This window comes from Coregonus clupeaformis, chromosome 23 (assembly GCF_020615455.1).
Source record: "Coregonus clupeaformis isolate EN_2021a chromosome 23, ASM2061545v1, whole genome shotgun sequence".
Lineage (NCBI taxonomy): Eukaryota > Metazoa > Chordata > Actinopteri > Salmoniformes > Salmonidae > Coregonus > Coregonus clupeaformis.
Genome location: NC_059214.1, coordinates 5,579,104 through 5,597,507, shown reverse-complemented (window position 1 = coordinate 5,597,507; position 18,404 = coordinate 5,579,104). Strand labels below are relative to the sequence as shown.

At 45.8% G+C, this 18,404-nt stretch overlaps 1 protein-coding gene across 2 annotated transcripts in view; it reads left to right on the top strand.

Annotated features, from left to right (window-relative positions):
* Positions 1–3,836: 3,836 nt before the first annotated feature.
* Positions 3,837–18,404, top strand: part of rnf17 (ring finger protein 17) — a gene marked incomplete at its 5' end in the record, with an annotated part of 30,307 nt that continues 15,739 nt past the window's right edge. For both annotated transcript variants that reach the window (XM_045206512.1, XM_045206513.1), the window contains 24 exon segments: positions 3,837–3,934; positions 4,886–4,949; positions 5,132–5,221; positions 5,470–5,573; positions 5,784–5,952; positions 6,034–6,110; positions 6,227–6,301; positions 6,385–6,743; positions 6,860–6,967; positions 7,115–7,276; positions 7,400–7,571; positions 7,700–7,841; positions 10,366–10,556; positions 12,271–12,421; positions 12,519–12,696; positions 14,302–14,417; positions 14,575–14,695; positions 14,815–14,935; positions 15,076–15,330; positions 15,573–15,720; positions 15,895–16,007; positions 16,267–16,357; positions 16,563–16,684; positions 16,799–17,052. In XM_045206512.1, coding sequence (XP_045062447.1) covers positions 3,837–3,934; positions 4,886–4,949; positions 5,132–5,221; positions 5,470–5,573; positions 5,784–5,952; positions 6,034–6,110; positions 6,227–6,301; positions 6,385–6,743; positions 6,860–6,967; positions 7,115–7,276; positions 7,400–7,571; positions 7,700–7,841; positions 10,366–10,556; positions 12,271–12,421; positions 12,519–12,696; positions 14,302–14,417; positions 14,575–14,695; positions 14,815–14,935; positions 15,076–15,330; positions 15,573–15,720; positions 15,895–16,007; positions 16,267–16,357; positions 16,563–16,684; positions 16,799–17,052 — 3,481 coding nt within the window.

Genomic DNA, 18,404 nt, shown 5'->3' with positions numbered 1-18,404 from the left:
AAATTTTGGATTGTTCTTATTTTCCTCGATTAATTTGGAAAAGTAGGATGATCGAGCAGCAGTGAGGGCTCTTCGGTACTGCACGGTACTGTCTTTCCAAGCTAGTCGGAAGACTTCCAGTTTGGTGTGGCGCCATTTCCGTTCCAATTTCCTGGAAGCTTGCTTCAAAGCTCGGGTATTTTCTGTATACCAGGGAGCTAGTTTCTTATGACAAATGTCTTTCGTTTTTAGGGGTGCAACTGCATCTAGGGTATTGTGCAAGGTTAAATTGAGTTCCTCAGTTAAGTGGTTAACTGATTTTTGTCCTCTGACGTCCTTGGGTAGGCAGAAGGAGTCTGGAAGGGCATCAATGAATTTTTGTGTTGTCTGAGAATTTATAGCACGACTTTTGATGCTCCTTGGTTGGGGTCTGAGCAGATTATTTGTTGCGATTGCAAACGTAATAAAATGGTGGTCCGATAGTCCAGGATTTTGTGGAAAAACATTAAGATCTACAACATTTATTCCATGGGACAAAACTAGGTCCAGAGTATGACTGTGGCAGTGAGTAGGTCCAGAGACATGTTGGACAAAACCCACTGAGTCGATAATGGCTCCGAAAGACTTTTGGAGTGGGTCTGTGGACTTCTCCATGTGAATATTAAAATCACCAAAAATTAGAATATGATCTGCTATGACTACAAGGTCTGATAGGAATTCAGGAAACTCAGAGAGGAACGCTGTATATGGCCCAGGAGGCCTGTAAACAGTAGCTATAAAAAGTGATTGAGTAGGCTGCATAGATTTCATGACTAGAAGCTCAAAAGATGAAAACGCCATTTTTTTTTTGTAAATTGAAATTTGCTATCGTAAATGTTAGCAACACCTCCGCCTTTGCGGGATGCACGGGGAATATGGTCACTAGTGTAACCAGGAGGAGGCCTCATTTAACACAGCAAATTCATCAGGCTTAAGCCATGTTTCAGTCAGGCCAATCACATCAAGATTATGATCAGTGATTAGTTCATTGACTATGACTGCCTTTGAAGTGAGGGATCTAACATTAAGTAACCCTATTTTGAGATGTGAGGTATCACGATCTCTTTCAATAATGGCAGGAATGGAGGAGGTCTTTATCCTAATAAGATTGCTAGGGTGAACACCACCATGTTTAGTTTTGCCCAACTAAGTCAGTTTGTCAAATTTCATCCCAAAGGCGTTCCCAAAGGCGTTCAATTCATCCCAAAGGCGTTCATGGGGTTGAGGTCAGGGCTCTGTGCAGGCCAGTCAAGTTCTTCCACACCGATCCCGACAAACTATTTCTGTATGTACCTTGCTTTGTGCATGGGGGCATTGTCATGCTGAAACAGGAAAGGGCCTTCCCCAAACTGTTGCCACAAAGATTTCCCTTCACTGGAACTAAGGGACCTAGCCCAAACCATGAAAAACAGCCCCAGACCATTATTCCTCCTACACCAAACTTTACACTTGGCACTATCCATTGCGGCAGGTAGCGTTCTCCTGGCATCCGCCAAACCCAGATTCACCGTCTGACTGCCAGATGGTGAGGCGTGATTAATCACTCCAGAGAACGCATTTCCACTGTTCCAGAGTCCAATGGCGGCGAGCTTTACACCACTCCAGATAACGTTTGGCATTGCTCTTGGTGATCTTAGGCTTGTGTGCGGCTGCTCGGCCATGGAAACCCATTTCATGAAGCTCCCGACCAACAGTTCTTGTGCTGACGTTGCATCCAGAGGCAGTTTGGAACTCGGTAGGGAGTGTTGCAACCGAGGACAGAATATTTTTACGCGCTTCAGCACTCGGCAGTCCCGTTCTGTGAGCTTGTGTGGCCTACCACTTCGCATCTTAGCCGTTGTTGCTCCTAGAAGTTTCCACTTCACAATAACAGCACTTACAATTGACCGGGTCAGCTCTAGCAGGGCAGAAATTTGACAAACTGACTTGTTGGAAAGGTGGCATCCTATGACAGTGCCACGTTGAACGTCACTGAGCTCTTCAGTAAGGCCATTCTACTGCAAAGGTTTGTCTATGGAGATTGCATGGCGGTGTGCTCGATTTTATACACCTGTCACCAATGAGTGTGGCTGAAATAGCCAAATCCACTAATTTGAAGGGGTGTCCACATACGTAGGTATGTATATATACACTACCGTTCAAAAGGTTGTGATCACTTAGAAATGTCCTTGTTTTCCATGAAAACATACATGAAATTAGTTTGAGTAGGAAATATAGCAAAATGAATAGGAAATGTAGTCATTGACAAGGTTAGAAATAATGATTCTTAATTGAAATGATAATTGTGTCCTTCAAACTTTGCTTTTGTCAAAGAATCCTCCATTTGCAGCAATTACAGCCTTGCAGACCTTTGGCATTCTAGTTGTCAATTTGTTGAGGTAATCTGAAGAGATTTCACCCCATGCTTCCTGAAGCACCTCCCACTAGTTGGATTGGCTTGATGGGCACTTCTTACGTACCATACGGTCAAGCTGCTCCCACAACAGCTCAATAGGGTTGAGATCCGGTGACTTTGCTGGCCACTCCATTATAGACAGAATACCAGCTGACTGCTTCTTCCCTAACTAGGTCTTGCATAGTTTGGAGCTGTGCTTTGGGTCATTGTCCTGTTGTTGGAGGAAATTGGCTCCAATCAAGGCCGTCCACAGGGTATGGCATGGTCTTCCTTCTTCAAGATCCCTTTTACCCTGTACAAATCTCCCACTTTACCACCACCAAAGCACCCCCAGACCATCACATTGCCTCCACCATGCTTGACAGATGGCATCAAGCACTCATCCAGCATCTTTTCATTTGGTCTGCATCTCACAAATGTTATTCTTTGTGATCCGAACACCTCAAACTTCGATTCGTCTGTACAGAACACTTTTTTCAAATCTTCCTCTGTCCAGTGTCTGTGTTCTTTTGCCCATCTTAATCTTTTCTTTTTATTGGCCAGTCTGAGATATGGCTTTTTCTTTGCAATTCTGCCTAGAAGGTCAGCATCCCGGAGTCGCCTCTTCACTGTTGAATTTGAGACTGGTGTTTTGCGGGTACTATTTAATGAAGCTGCCAGTTGAGGACCTGTGAGGCGTCTGTTTCTCTAATGTATTTGTCCTCTTGCTCAGTTGTGCACCGGGGCCTCCCACTCCTCTTTCTATTCTGGTTAGAGCCAGTTTGCGCTGTTCTGTGAAGGGAGTAGTACATAGCGTTGTACGAGATCTTCAGTTTCTTGGCAATTTCTCGCATGGAATAGCCTTCATTTCTCAGAACAAGAATAAACTGACGAGTTTCAGAAGAAAGTTATTTGTTTCTGGCCATTTTGAGCCTGTAATCAAACCCACAATTGCTGATGCTCCAGATACTCAACTAGTCTCAAGAAGGCCAGTTTTATTGCTTCTTTAATCAGCACAACAGTTTTCAGCTGTGCTAACATAATTGCAAAAGGGTTTTCTAATGATCAATTAGCAAACACAACGTGCCATTGGAACACAGAACTGATGGTTGCTGATAATGGGCCTCTGTACGCCTATGTAGATATTCCATAAAAAATCAGCCATTTCCACCTACAATAGCCATTTACAACATTAACAATGTCTACACTGTATTTCTGATCAATTTGCTGTTATTTTAATGGACAAAGAAATTGCTTTTTTTTCAAAAACAAAGACATTTCTAAGTGACCCCAAACTTTTGAACGGTTGTGTGTGTGTGTGTGTGTGTGTGTGTGTGTGCACACGTATATGTCAATGCCAGTTCATACTACTTACCAGCAGGCTAAATGGCTGCAGTGTGAATAAGGAGTGTAGTTGTATGAAATGCAGTGGGTGTCCCTGCAGGTTGAGTCCACTCTTCCTGAAGGAGGGGTGGAGGGACTGCAGGTGGACAGCAGAATCATCGGCCTCATCTACACAGCCAAAATGAACAAAATGAAAAGGTATATAACAATTTATTTCACACACTTATAAATACACACATGCCAGCCACCATGATTCACTTTGGCAGTTTACAGTACAGAAACGGAATTGCTGTCCAGTTGAGCTTACACACATTTTAAGAGCATGATTATAAATAGAAAACATTTTCAATGTCATTTCCCCCTATTCTAATTTACCCGCTAACTCTGAGCTAACACTCTCTACCATTCTCCTCAGACCATTATGGATTCTTTAGTTGGGAATCAAAGAGGTTCTGTCTCGACGCTCAATGATGAACAAACACTCCAAACTGGAAATGCAGTGCATTCGGAAAGTATTCAGACCCCTTCACTTTTTCCACATTTTGTTACGTTACAGCCTTATTCTAAAATTGATTAAATTCATTTTTTCCCTCATCAATCTACACACAAAAACCCATAATGAAAAACTGAAAACAGGTTTTTAGAAATGTTTGCAAATGTATTAAAAATAACAAACAGAAACCTTATTTACATAAATATTCAGACCCTTTGTTATGAGACTCGAAATTGCATCCTGTTTCCATCCTTGAGATGTTTCTACAACTTGTATGGAGTCCACCTGTGGTAAATGCAATTGATTGGACATGAACAAAAACCAAAGCCATGAGGTCGAAGGAATTATCCGTAGAGCTCTGAGACAGGATTGTGTCGAGGTGTCATACCCAAGAAGACTCGAGGCTGTAATCGCTGCCAAGGGTGTTTCAACAAGGTACTGAGTAAAGGGTCTGAATACATATGTAAATGTAATATTTCAGTTTTGTATTTTTCATTATGGGGTATTGTGTGTAGATTGAGAATCCATTTTAGAATAAGGCTGTAACGTAACAATGTGGAAAAAGTCAAGGGGTCTGAATACTTTCCGAATGCACTGTTTGTAATTGTTCTCATTCTGTAGAAAACCTTTGTTTTTGTTTATTAAAACTCTGGTAGAGACAGACCAAGGCATCACAGAGTCAAATCCTCATCTTCACCTGTCAAGGAGGACACAAAACAGGTATGGTTTAACGTTAATACAAGTGTGCTTGGCCTGTCTGATCAGTAATATCCAAGCTACAGTATCTCCTGGGAGTCGGTCAGCCAAACACACAGATGCAGGGCATTATTTAAAGAATAGTGCAGAAATGGACGAATTTCCATTGTTTCTGTGTAGTAGGCGATAGATGTGTTCTGTTCTAGGGTCCAGATGTAGAGACAGCACTGAAAGCAGTAGAAGAGGCTCTGTCTCAGGCCTCCGAGAACATGGCCAATCTGGACAACATCCATCAGGTGAGAGACAACAGGACTGTCCCACATCTCCTGTCCTTCCATCTGTACTGATCCAAAAATACTATGGCCTGTTTTCCCAGACACAGATTAAGCCTAGTCCTGGACTTAAAAAAGCACATTAAATGGAGAATATCCATTGCGCATGCTTCGTAGTCCAGGACTAGGCTTAATCTGTGTCTGGGAAATCAGTCCTATATGAAAGCAAGCTGTAAGCTGTAGCATACCTGCTCTGTTGCTTTTCTCTGCAGACTCTGGTGAAAGGTCTGACGGTGCAGGTGAAGAGAGAGAAGGCCAGACTGCTGATGGAGATAGATGAGGCTATGGACAGGGCCTTCACCATCCTCAAAAGAAGGTGCACTACTCTACAACCCCCTCACACCTTCCTCTCACTAATGGGCTAGTGTGTAATGTATTTGTGGCTTCTGCTGCTTATTGTGTGTGTATTGGGCTTGGCTGTAATGCCTTTTATCAGGGCTGATCAAATAGGAGACGTATACAGTGAGTGGACCCGATATTATTTTTCTGGTTTCATGGGGGTGAGGTGTAATTCCTGCATTGTCAGGAAGGGGGCGTTGGTGGCGGAGCTGACCAACATGGAGCAGCACTTCCCGTCCAGCAGGAGGGAACTGGGCCGGGTGGAGGAGAGGATGAGGGCCCTGGACACGGCCATGCAGAAGGCCAAGCAGGTCGGACAGCACCCCTCCCTGGAGAGCTACTGCGACCTGGAGCAGGTACACACACTAAACTGCACCTTGTGGTTGTAGAGTGACACTTCAAGGAATACGAGGTGTGTGTGTGTGTGTGTTGAACAGTTGCTGGAGACCCTGCAGGCGCCTGTGGATGTCCAGTTGTTTGACCTGAAGTGTCTGTCTCTGGGCTCTGGACTGAGGTGAGTCAATAAAGTTGACCTGAATTACAATTTGAACCCCCGGAGCTATGTGGCCTGACCTGAACTCTGCTACTGTAGTTTGAACTCACATCTTACTTAAGTCGTGTGTGTGTCAGCTGCATAGCTCAGCAGGATGCACTGGGCAGGAGTCTGAAGGCGTGTCTGAAGATCAACATTGGGAATGCCAAGATGTAAGTCCTGTAATTGACTACAGATATATATTTTTATATCTCTTTATTTACATGGTTTAACTGCCTTTTGAATTTCCCCTCAGTCTGACAGAAGAGCCAATCCACAGAGACAGAGGAGACCGAGAGAGGCCCCAGGAGCAGCAGGAGAGCCAAAGGATGATGAGGCCTCCCCCGCCCAGCACCAGAGAGCCTGTTCCCCCTCGCCAGGAGCAGGACAGCTTGAGGATGACTAGGCATACCCGGGGCCTCTCTCCCAACCCTGGCCCTCGCCCCTTCCCCAGCTCCAGCCCTGTCTCAGACTCCGGACCCAACGTCATCATAGAGGAGATTATAGAGGAGATTGAACAAGGAGGAGAAGGGGAGGACGAAGTCAGTTTGAAATCCTGCCATCAAGTCACCACAGCCTCATCCAAAACCACTGCAGCAGGGTTCTCAACTGGAGGTTAGTGACAATGTCACAGCAACATTTAGAGAGCACGTCAGTGCATGTCTGCTGAGGTAAACCGCATCCCCATTACCCATAGGATAATAATGGTGTTTCTTGGTTCCTGCTTTTAGTTGTCCCAGCCCACCGGTCTGAGCTGCAGCAGGCCAGTGAGAGACAGAGAGCCCAGAGGAGCAACAAGAAGATCCAGGAGGAGCTCCTCCATGTCAGTCAGGGGAAAGGTAGAGGAGAGGAGAGACAGACGTCTAGTCTGGACACTGTTGATCCGCACAACACACATTTCACATGATAACATGCAGAACAGTTATGTCCACGTAATCTATAACTTGATGAATAGAGACACATAGAAACTGAGTGTGTGTGTGCAGTGTTCCAGGAGTGGGTGATGGTGACCCATGTGGTGAACCCTAACCACTTCTACATCCGCCACGTGGCAGAGCAGAGGGCCTGTATTCTGCTGTCCAAGAAGATCAACTCCCTCTGCTCTGGAGAGAGAGGACTGTTCACAGCCAGCGACATACTGGAGACTGGTGAGATCACTATGTGTGTTACCTTACTGTGGGTATGTCCCTCTCTCTAGGCTCTATGATGTTTGTGAAATGAAAGCAGTGCGATGTTCCACTCTGACTAATGCGTGTTTGTGTCTCCGTCAGGCTCCACAGTGTTTGTGAAGTGGAAGGAGGGGATGTGGTGTCGGGCCACCCTGACAGAACTGTTCCAGAGAGGTCACCTGGACCCGGTCCGCAGCTGTCCTGTTCCCGAACTTCACCGTATCAGAGTCTACTTCCAGGACTACGGCTTCTGCCAGGGAATCGCCATGCAGAGGTACACACACACACACACACGAAAAGGGATGAAAAACCTAGTAAGCATGAAAAGGGACAGAACATTGATTAATGTTTTCAGTCACCCAGGTCTGTCTTTCTCTTCCACCTCTACTTCCCCTTTCCCAGTGAGGAGGCAGGTCCAGACCTGTTCATCAGGGACATGAATGAGCGTCTGAGAAGAGTGGACGTGGCCGGCCAATCAGAAATGAGCCGCTGGCTCCCTCAGGCTGTCAAGTGTTCCCTCAAGGACATCGTGCCTGCGGACCTGGTAAGTCGAGGACATCGTGCCTGCGGACCTGGTAAGTCGAGGACATCGTGCCTGCGGACCTGGTAAGTCGAGGACATCGTGCCTGCGGACCTGGTAAGTCGAGGACATCGTGCCTGCGGACCTGGTAAGGGGCATACATTTGCATATTGTGTATATTCGGACATAATCAATCAATCAATCAATTTTATTTTACATCTTACATCAGCTAATATCTCGAAGTGCTGTACAGAAACCCAGCCTAAAACCCCAAACAGCTAGTAATGCAGGTGTAGAAGCACGGTGGCAAGGAAAAACTCCCTAGAAAGGCGAAAGCCTAGGAAGAAACCTAGAGAGGAACCAGGCTATGAGGGGTGGCCAGTCCTCTTCTGGCTGTGCCGGGTGGAGATTATAACAGAACCATGCCAAGATGTTCAAAAATGTTCATAAGTGACAAGCATGGTCAAATAATAATCAGGAATAAATCTCAGTTGGCTTTTCATAGCCGATCATTAAGAGTTGAAAACAGCAGGTCTGGGACAGGTAGGGGTTCCATAACCGCAGGCAGAACAGTTGAAACTGGAATAGCAGCAAGGCCAGGCGGACTGGGGACAGCAAGGAGTCACCACGGCCGGTAGTCCCGACGTATGGTCCTAGGGCTCAGGTCTCTCAGTTGGCTTTTCATAGCCGATCATTAAAGAGTTGAAAACAGCAGGTCTGGGACAGGTAGGGGTTTCGTAGCCGCAGGCAGAACAGTTGAAACTGGAATAGCAGCAAGGCCAGGCGGACTGGGGACAGCAAGGTGTCATCATGCCCGGTAGTCCTGACGTATGGTCCTAGGGCTCAGGTTCTCAGAGAGAAAGAGAGAACGAGAGAATTAGAGAGAGCATACTTAAATTCACACAGGACACTGGATAAGACAGGAGAAGTACTCCAGGTATAACCAACTAACCCCAGCCCCCCGACACATAAACTACTGCAGCATAAATACTGGAGGCTGAGACAGGAGCGGTCCGGAGACACTGTGGCCCCATCCGAAGAAACCCCGGACAGGGCCAAACAGGAAGGATATAACCCCACCCACTCCGCCAAAGCACAGCCCCCGCACCACTAGAGGGATATCCCCAACCACCAACTTACAATCCTGAGACAAGGCCGAGTATAGCCCACAGAGGTCTCCACCACAGCACAAACCAAGGGGGGCGCCAACCCAGACAGGAAGATCACGTCAGTAACTCAACCCACTCAAGTGACGCACCCCTCCCAGGGACGGCATGAAAGAGCACCAGCAAGCCAGTGACTCAGCCCCTGCAACAGGGTTAGAGGCAGAGAACCCCAGTGGAGAGGGGAACCGGCCCGGCAGAGACAGCAAGGGCTGTTCGTTGCTCCAGCCTTTCCGTTCACCTTCACACTCCTGGGCCAGACTACACTCAATCATATGACCTACTGAAGAGATAAGTCTTCAGTAAAGACTTAAAGGTTGAGACCGAGTCTGCGTCTCTCACATGGGTAGGCAGACTGTTCCATAAAAATGGAGATCTATAGGAGAAAGCCCTGCCTCCCGCTGTTTGCTTAGAAATTCTAGGGACAATTAGGAGGCCTGCGTCTTGTGACCGTAGCGTACGTATTGGTATGTACGGCAGGACCAACTCGGAAAGATAGGTAGGAGCAAGCCCATGTAACGCTTTATAGGTTAACAGTAAAACCTTGAAATCAGCCCTTGCCTTAACAGGAAGCCAGTGTAGGGAAGCTAGCACTGGAGTAATATGATCAAATTTCTTGGTTCTAGTCAGGATTCTAGCAGCCGTATTTAGCACTAACTGAAGTTTATTTAGTGCTTTATCCGGGTAGCCGGAAAATAGAGCATTGCAGTAGTCTAACCTAGAAGTAACAAATGCATGGATTAATTTTTCTGCATCATTTTTGGACAGAAAATTTCTGATTTTTGCAATGTTACGTAGATGGAAAAAAGCTGTCCTTGAAACAGTCTTGATATGTTCGTCAAAAGAGAGATCAGGGTCAAGAGTAACACCGAGGTCCTTCACAGTTTTATTTGAGACGACTTTACAACCATCTAGATGAATTGTCAGATTTAACAGAAGATCTCTTTGTTTCTTGGGACCTAGAACAAGCATCTCTGTTTTGTCCGAGTTTAAAAGTAAAAAGTTTTCAGCCATCCACTTCCTTATGTCTGAAACACAGGCTTCTAGCGAGGGCAATTTTGGGGCTTCACCATGTTTCATTGAAATGTACAGCTGTGTGTCATCCGCATAGCAGTGAAAGTTAACATTATGTTTTCGAATAACATCCCCAAGAGGTAAAATATATAGTGAAAAACAATAGTGGTCCTAAAACGGAACCTTGAGGAACACCGAAATGTACAGTTGATTTGTCGGAGGACAGACCATTCACAGAGATAACAGACCATTCACATAACATTTGTGTATGTCGCCATCCATCTGTTTCTTCAAGTGAAGGGCTGTATAAGTGACTAGGATGAGTTTAGATGTGTTTTCTTACCTGCATCCCCCTCCCTTCTCTCTCCCAGACTAAAGGCTGGAGTGCGGAGGCCCAGGATGAGTTTCGTCATGTGGTGGGCTCAGCCTCAGTAGAGATGCAGGTGTTTGGTCAGGAGAGAGATGCTCTGCTGGTGGACCTGAAGAAAGCCCCCATGGACAGCGGTTCCAGCAACATGCCCATGTCCCTCCGAGAGTACCTGGTCTTCCTCGAGCTCGCCAGGTACATACATGCATGCATACATACATACTCAGGGTGTTTTCCAGGCCTGGAAAAGTTTTGGAAAATGATCAAATCTGAAAAGTCATGGAAATTTATGTAATCATTAATGTAATTTATTTAGGCACAGTTTTTAAATATTTTATCAGTCAAATAAAAATCCAGATGTCAGGATGGGAATGACACTTTAGCACGGCTGTGTTTACGCGCATCACCTGCATGTGTGCGAGACGAGAGCGCGAGACAGTCGAACATTGCAGCAGCAGGTAGGCCTATAAAATATGATCGAGAACAGACTAATAACTAGGTAGCCAATTCAAAGCATATTGTACTAGTTAACTATTTAGTTATTATTAGCATGTATTAATGTTTTCGCAATGTCCAAAAAAACATATCACCGACACTTTTTGTTAGATTAATTTGGATTTTAAGAATAATGACTAAAGAATTTCACCCCAAACACAGTATAAATGTTAAAAATATCATGTAGTGTCAACCCACTAACAGAGGGGGCGGTACTAACCATTCAAGGGGGAAGGCGGGAACTGTTTAAGAAAGCCACCTAAAGGTGGGAGGAGCATAGTGTCTTTGTTTGTCAAGGGGTATAAAAGCAGTATGTTTGCGTTTTTGAGCAGAGCTCTCCTTGAATAAATGTACCGATAATTACTTGTGGATTGTGGACCTTGAAGCATTGATGATTAAAACCAGAGCTTTACAACCTCTGGTAATGATTCAAGCTTAGGTTGAATTAGAGATAGAAATTCACATGACACTTTTTTTGAACGATTCATTTAAACGATTATTTTTTATGAAACTAACGATACGCTTCACCATTGTAGTAGTTGGGATTCGGTTCAAACGCAGTGAATCAAAATAAGAATTTGTGAATCGTGAACAGTAATTTTAGGAAAAAGGATTAGATGTAGCCTTTCTTTTGGATTATGTGGCTTCAAAACGTGTAGATACTTCCAGTTGATTTGGGCATCCAATGTATGGGACATTGCAACTCAATAGATGCTAGTCAGCCTGCAAAGTAAACACTTCTAAGGTAACTCAAATAAATTAGAAAAGGTCAATTTCCTGAAGAAAATGTGTGGGCTTGCTTTAGCCGAATAAAAAGATTTGTAGCCTACCAAAGCCATTTGATCTTTTGATATATTGAATGAGCAAATTATTTCAAAAGGCATAAAACATATTTGGTTGCAATGTTATACATCAAGGGTGGTCAACCATCCTCCAGGAGAGCTAATGGGTGGGCAGGCTTTTATTCCAGTCCCCCTCTAACAAACCACATTTTAGAAATTAGCTGCTGAACCGGACCTTGATAAACTGTCTCTGTGTTTGAGCAGGGCTTGATCAAAAGCCTGCACACCCAGTAGCTCTCCAGACTGACCATGTGTTTTATACAGTTGCCTAACAGGTATTCTACTTTGTGGGGGGTTAAGTGCCTTGCACAACAACAGGAGATGGTACATGGGATCAGAGAGCAGCCTCCCAGTGTCGATACCACATTACACATACTTTTTTATACGTATATAGAGACGCCGCCAATTGTTGGTCATGGAAATTTGGTTAAAAGTCACAGAAGTCTTGAAATTCCATCTGTCAAAATGTGTATGAACCCTGCATACTGTACATATCCAGTGTTTCCCCTGCATCAGTTTCTTCCTTGTTGCCATGGATAACCAGTAGTAATATGTTCGTTCTGCTGCTGTAGGTTTTACTCTCCGGTGGCGTGGAATGCCAAGACTGTGCCGTGTGGCAGGAGGCCTCTCCAGTTCTACCCTCCTGTCTTCCCTCGTACCAACGTAGAGCTCAATGCTGTGGTGTCCCACATAGACACACCCTCACACTTCTACATCCAACTGGTGGGCTACACATTCCACACACGCACATACGTGAAAGCATTATCAGCTGATATTCCAGTGCCCTCTCTAACTCCTCCCCCTCGCTGGTGAAGCGCAGGTTGACAACATGGAGTTCCTGCTGCTGACAGCCAAGCTGCAGGAGTGTTACAGCTATGACTGCCCCAGCAGGGGGACCAGAGGAGAGGACCAGGACCTGGAGGTCTACTGTCCTATCCTGGATCAGGCCTGTGTGGCACGCTTTGACGACAAGGTCTGGTACAGGGCCCATGTCATAGGTCAGTACACAGTGTCTGTGCGTGGGTACACTTAGGGCAGTTGCGGTGACTGAATTACAGCCACACCGGCAGTCATGAGTCATGACCGCAGTCAAATTCCACGTGACCGCTGAGTCATGGTAATCTCCTCCTATTCTGCTCTCTGTAGGCCTACATGAATGGCGCTGATGCGTAAGGTAGTATAACTAACTCCCTAATGAATGGCTTGGTACTCAGGGCTCTATTGTCCCTCTAATCTGAAAGATGAGGATAAATGGTGATGGGAGTTAGTGGTCCCATTCCAAAATGGCCCCGGGGCTTTCCCAGACGGACACAATATGCACAAGTACATTTTTGTAACATAGAGACCCGTTCGGGTCCACAACCTTGCACGAGAAAATCCAATTGTTTTGGTACTTTATTAAGCGGAAAGGAGAGGGAGAGAAACAGAGCGAGCATGGCGCTAGGGAGGAGGGGGCGTGCGGTGTGTTCGTGCGCAGTGAGTGACATGGGAGCAGGCACAGAAAGAGTGCGACGGCAAGCACTGTTAACCCGCGCTAGTATACTTACTTCTTGCTAGTTATTTATCATCCCATCTGATTAAATAGTACCTGTCTTGACTGCATCAAACCAAGAGAAGCTAGCAAGCTAGGCTAATTGAGGCTAGCCTACATAACGTTACTGCGCTTCTCCCCTTCCTTCAGTTACAAATAACTCCATTCAGATTAGTAAGGAGCAGCCTACCTGCTTTTGGTTGTTGTAGCCTTCTCATTTCACTTTTAATTCTGTCATTTTAATTCCATCTTCTATTGATTAGATATATCCTAACTTGCTTGCCACACAAGCAGAGCAGCAATGCAATTTTATCTCTCTCTGCGGGAAGCGCAAGGAATAGAGCGCATGCCTTTTTTGTGACTTTTTCTTAAATCGTCAATTTAGTCACATCATGCAGTCCATATGTTTTTATTTCTAAGACATTTTAAGGTTTGTAGGCCTATCACAACTAAAGTTACCAGTTAACTCTAAATTAAGCTTACAGGACCTGTTTCAAATGATCACTTTCACGCTCAACACAGAACAGCCGCTCCATGTGCATACTCGTCTCACTCTGCAATCGTTTGAGAATAATATTATTTATATTATATACAGCGATGTTCACTTATATTCTTCTGGAAGCCAGGAGATGCTAAACGTGTTTAAGTTAACGGTCAATTACCGTGAGACTAGCAGTCATTGGCATGATGGTTACCGACTGACAAAATGTAATGTCTGCCACAGCCCCTAGGTACACTCATTGAGGTCACAATGTTTTTATTTTTTTAAGGTATTGTCCCCTTAGATCAGTGGTTCTCAAACCTCTCCTGGGGGCCTACAACCGTTCCATGTATTTGATCTATTCCAGAACTAGCACATCCTAATTTCAAATTGTCAACTAATTATCAAGCCCTTGACTAAGTGAAATCAGGTGAGCTAGTTCAGGGTTACAACAAAATTGTGAAATGTCTGGGGATCCCGAGGAGAGGTTTGATAACCACTGCCTTAGATTAAAAAGTATATGCAAACCCCAAAAATGTATGGAAAAGTGTCTACCTAAAGACTAGAATGTAAATGTTATTGTGTGTGTAGGTATTCCCGGGGGCAGGAAGGTGGAAGTCCAGTTTGTAGACTTTGGCAACAAGAAGATTCTGTCAGTCAACGACCTGAGGAAGATCAAGGATGAGTTCTTTGCCCTCCCAGCCATGGTGAGGTCACGCTACACTAGAGTATGTTGGATGGAGGATTAATAAGGCTGACTGTATCCATATACCATCCCAGCATTAACTGCTAGGGTTGGTGGACAGGGCAGGGCACTCATATTAATCAACTGGCTCTCACATTACCTCTTCCCCCCCCACCCAGGCCATCCAGTGCTACCTGGCTGATGTGATTCCTCTGGAAGAGGCTGAGATGTGGAGCGACATGTGTACAGAGAAGTTCAAGAGTCTTGCTGACCAGAGACTGGTGACCGCTGTGGCCACAGGTAAGACAGGTAGAACTGGAGAGTTTTCCTTTCACACAGAACTGTCTTGGCATCCCACGACAACCGTGGAGACTTATGTAGTTGATTGATTAATTGTGTGTGTGTCTTCTGAACCACAGAGGCTGGTCGAAGGGGCAGGGGTCTGCCAGTCAGGCTGTTTGAGACCAGTGATTCCAGCGAGCCGTTAGCAAACATCGGAGATCTGCTGGTCAATGACCAGCTGGCCTGCTTCAAGAAGGGGTGAGTGTGTGTCTGTCATCTCACTGCGGGATACTTCATGGGTGAAACAAATAACAAATCTTATGTGGATACCTGCACACACAGATGTGGGTATGGTTTCCAAAAGGAGACGTTTTGTTTTACCCAATCTCCCTTCTCAGCATCAAATCTAAGGACACCCAGGCCCCGGTGGTAGACACCACAGTGTGGGACCCTCCATTCGAGGGTCTTCTGGGTGAGTCTGAGCCAGCCCCTGCCTCGCTGGGCCAGGAGACCCCAGAGCAGGACCCCTTAGAGATCCAGCCCTACCTGATGCTGCCGGCCAACCTGAAGGACATGAAGGTCCGGGTGACCCACGTGGTCTCACCCGGGAGCTTCTACGTCCAGCTGCTACAGATGGACACCCAGCTCAAGAGGTCAGCCAGTGGGGGTGGAGAGGAGGGCAAGGAGGGACAGAGAATGGCTTACTGAAGCCTCACTGAATCCAGCAGAGAATCCTAGGCTGCATTCACACAGGAATCTTGTAACTGTAGAGTGGATTGACACAGACATTGACTTTATTGAACTTGATTTTCTTTAGAATGTGTGACTTTAGAATGAGACGCTGATGAGAGGTCAGTGTCGCTTAGTTACTCTCTCGCTCTTTTTTTTTGTTCAGGGTGTATGAGTTGTTGAAGCAGGAGTATGCCCGTACAGAGCCCGAGGAGATGGAGTGGAAGGCAGACATGTACTGTGCTGCCTACAACAACGGGGTCTGGGAGAGGGGCCAGCTCTGCTCTCCTGTTTCCCTCGGCTACATTGCTGAGGTAACACACGAGCACACACACCTATCCTTTAAGAGCCACAGAAGTGGAATAGGAGTGGATTTAGAAGTAAAAACATTGTAGCAGCCGATTGTCATTACTGTTTCATCAGTGATTGACAGACGGGTTCATCCAGCTGTAACTGCAGTGTGGTGTTCTGTCTCCACATGGTGTTAGGTGGTACGCTGTGATTTTGGCAACAAGGTGAAACTCCACGTGAACAACCTGAGACCACTGCTGCCCAGTCTGGTTGGCTGTCAGGTGCTGGAGTGTTCCCTCAGTGACATTAGGTGAACACACACACACACACACACACAAATGCAGGTATATGAAGGGCCGACCTCAAACACTGATACCTGGCAAAATGTCCTGAATAGTAGGCCTTTCACTGAAATAGATTCTGACAGGTTTCCTCAGGGCATGAGCTGTTTCTCACACCTATCCTAACGGTGGAGCAAGGGGCATGCTATCCTCCTTAGACCTCAGTTCAAATCTACTCTCACTCTCTCTCACACACTCACTCGCTCAATTTCTTTCTCTCCCTCTCAGACCTGCGGGTGGTCGTTCCACCTGGACAGCCACAGCATGTGATTTCATCTCCTACTACCTGACGGGAGCCATGGCCATCATGACCATCAAGGTGACGCCACATCACACACCTTCTCCTAGCCCTACCACTTTCCGTAGCCCTTAACCACTTCCCCTAGTCCCCACAGTTCTGTGAACACCAAGCAAAGAGGACTGGGGGTGGAGCTAGAGCCTAGTCTCTGATGCCTCACTCTTGAGTGTTGCATATTTGACCATCCATGGTTTTACATGTACCAACCTTTTCCTCTTCTCTCCAGGAGAACAAAGAGCAGCGTCCGGTGCCGGTCTCTCTGTACTGCTCCAACCGGGCCGGGCAAGACGTCAGCATCGCAGACTTCCTGGTTAGTGAGGGCCTCGCCCTGAAAGAGAGGAAGCCACGGTGAGTAACAGAACTCTGTGTGTGGATGTATGTTTCACAGTTCAGTATAAGATAATTCAGAGGACCCATGTCTATCTGCTGGCTCTACATATCTCCCTGTGTCCTGTGCTACAGAGCGTCCCCCATGCCTAAACTAGAGGAGTTATCAGACTCCAAGTTCAAGGGCCTTCAAAACAGGACACCTAACACAGAAAACCAGCCCACTGCCCCTATGCCTCCCAAGCCGGCCCCCCGTACCAAGCCCTCCCCAGAGAAGGTGAAGACCCATGCCTACTGCCCCCCTGAGCTGCCCCACTGTGGACGCACTCAGATGACCATCTCTGCCATCGGAGAGGACGGACTCATCCACGCCATGACTCACCACGCAGGTACTCTCCTTTCTACTCCTGTTTACCCCTGCTCCCTCTACCTCTCTCTCTTTCTCCCACATACACATACACTGAGTGTACAAATTATGACACACCGACTTTCCATGACATAGACTGACCAGGTGAATCCAGGTGAAAGCTATGATCCCTTATTGATGTCACTTAAATCCACTTCAATCAGTGTAGATGAATGGGAGGAGACAGGTTAAAGAAGGATTTTTAAGCCTTGAGACAATTGAGACATGGATTGTGTATGTGTGCCATTCAGAGGGTGAATGGGCAAGACAAAATATTTAAGTGCCTTTGAACTGGGTATGGTAGTAGGTGCCAGGCGCACCGGTTTGTGTGAAGAACTGCAACGTTGCTGGGTTTTCACACTCAACAGTTTCCCGTGTGGGTCAAGAATGGTCCACCACCCAAAGGATATCCAGCTAACTTGACACAACTGTGGGAAGAATTGGAGTCAACATGGGCCAGAATCTCTGTGGAACCCTTTCGACACCTTGTAGAGTCCATGCCCCGACGAATTGAGGCTGTTCTGAGGGAAGAAGAGGGGGGGTGCAACTAGTGCTGTGGCGGTCATGAAATCTTTCAGCCGGTGATTGTCAAACAACTGCCGGTCTCACAGTAATTTACCGTTAAAACATTTATATCTACATCAGTTAGCAGACGCTCTTATCCAGGGCAACTTACACATTTTGTCAGCCGGTGATTGTCAAGCAAATAACCTCCAGTCTCACTGTAAATGACCGTTAATTAACTTAAAAACATTTAGCATCTCCTGGCTTCCATGCATAGCTACAAGCCACTGATGCAGACCTTTTGGAACATCTACATTTAAAAAAAGTCCAATAAATCAATTTAATATAGCCTACACCATCACAATAAATCCATTTTGGACAGGTCTAAAGAAACATGATATGAAGAAAATGTAGTCTATTTCAGAAGAACAGAATAGCATACTCTTGAGTTGGCCCTGATCTGGCTATGCCATATGGCTGTGGGCTACACTAGATAATTTAGCAGACAAGATTTGTTTAGAATTCCGTGGCATCGTTTTATATTATTTTATAGTAATGAGGAATACAATAGAACAAAGCTGAATAAAAAAGAAAGGACATTTTCTCCAAATGATTTGAGGGAGTGCGCACATGCGGCTATTCTGTGTTGAGCGGTTAACAAAGAAACAGGTCCTCCTATATGCTTAATTTAGAGTTATTTATGCAACTTTAGTTGTGATATAAACGTTGGGCTATATGTTTTGATTTGTTAAAAAAATTCTAAGGCTCCATGATGCGACTCTAATGATGATTTGAAAAAAGTTGCGTGAGTAGGGCTTTTGCGGTGACCGT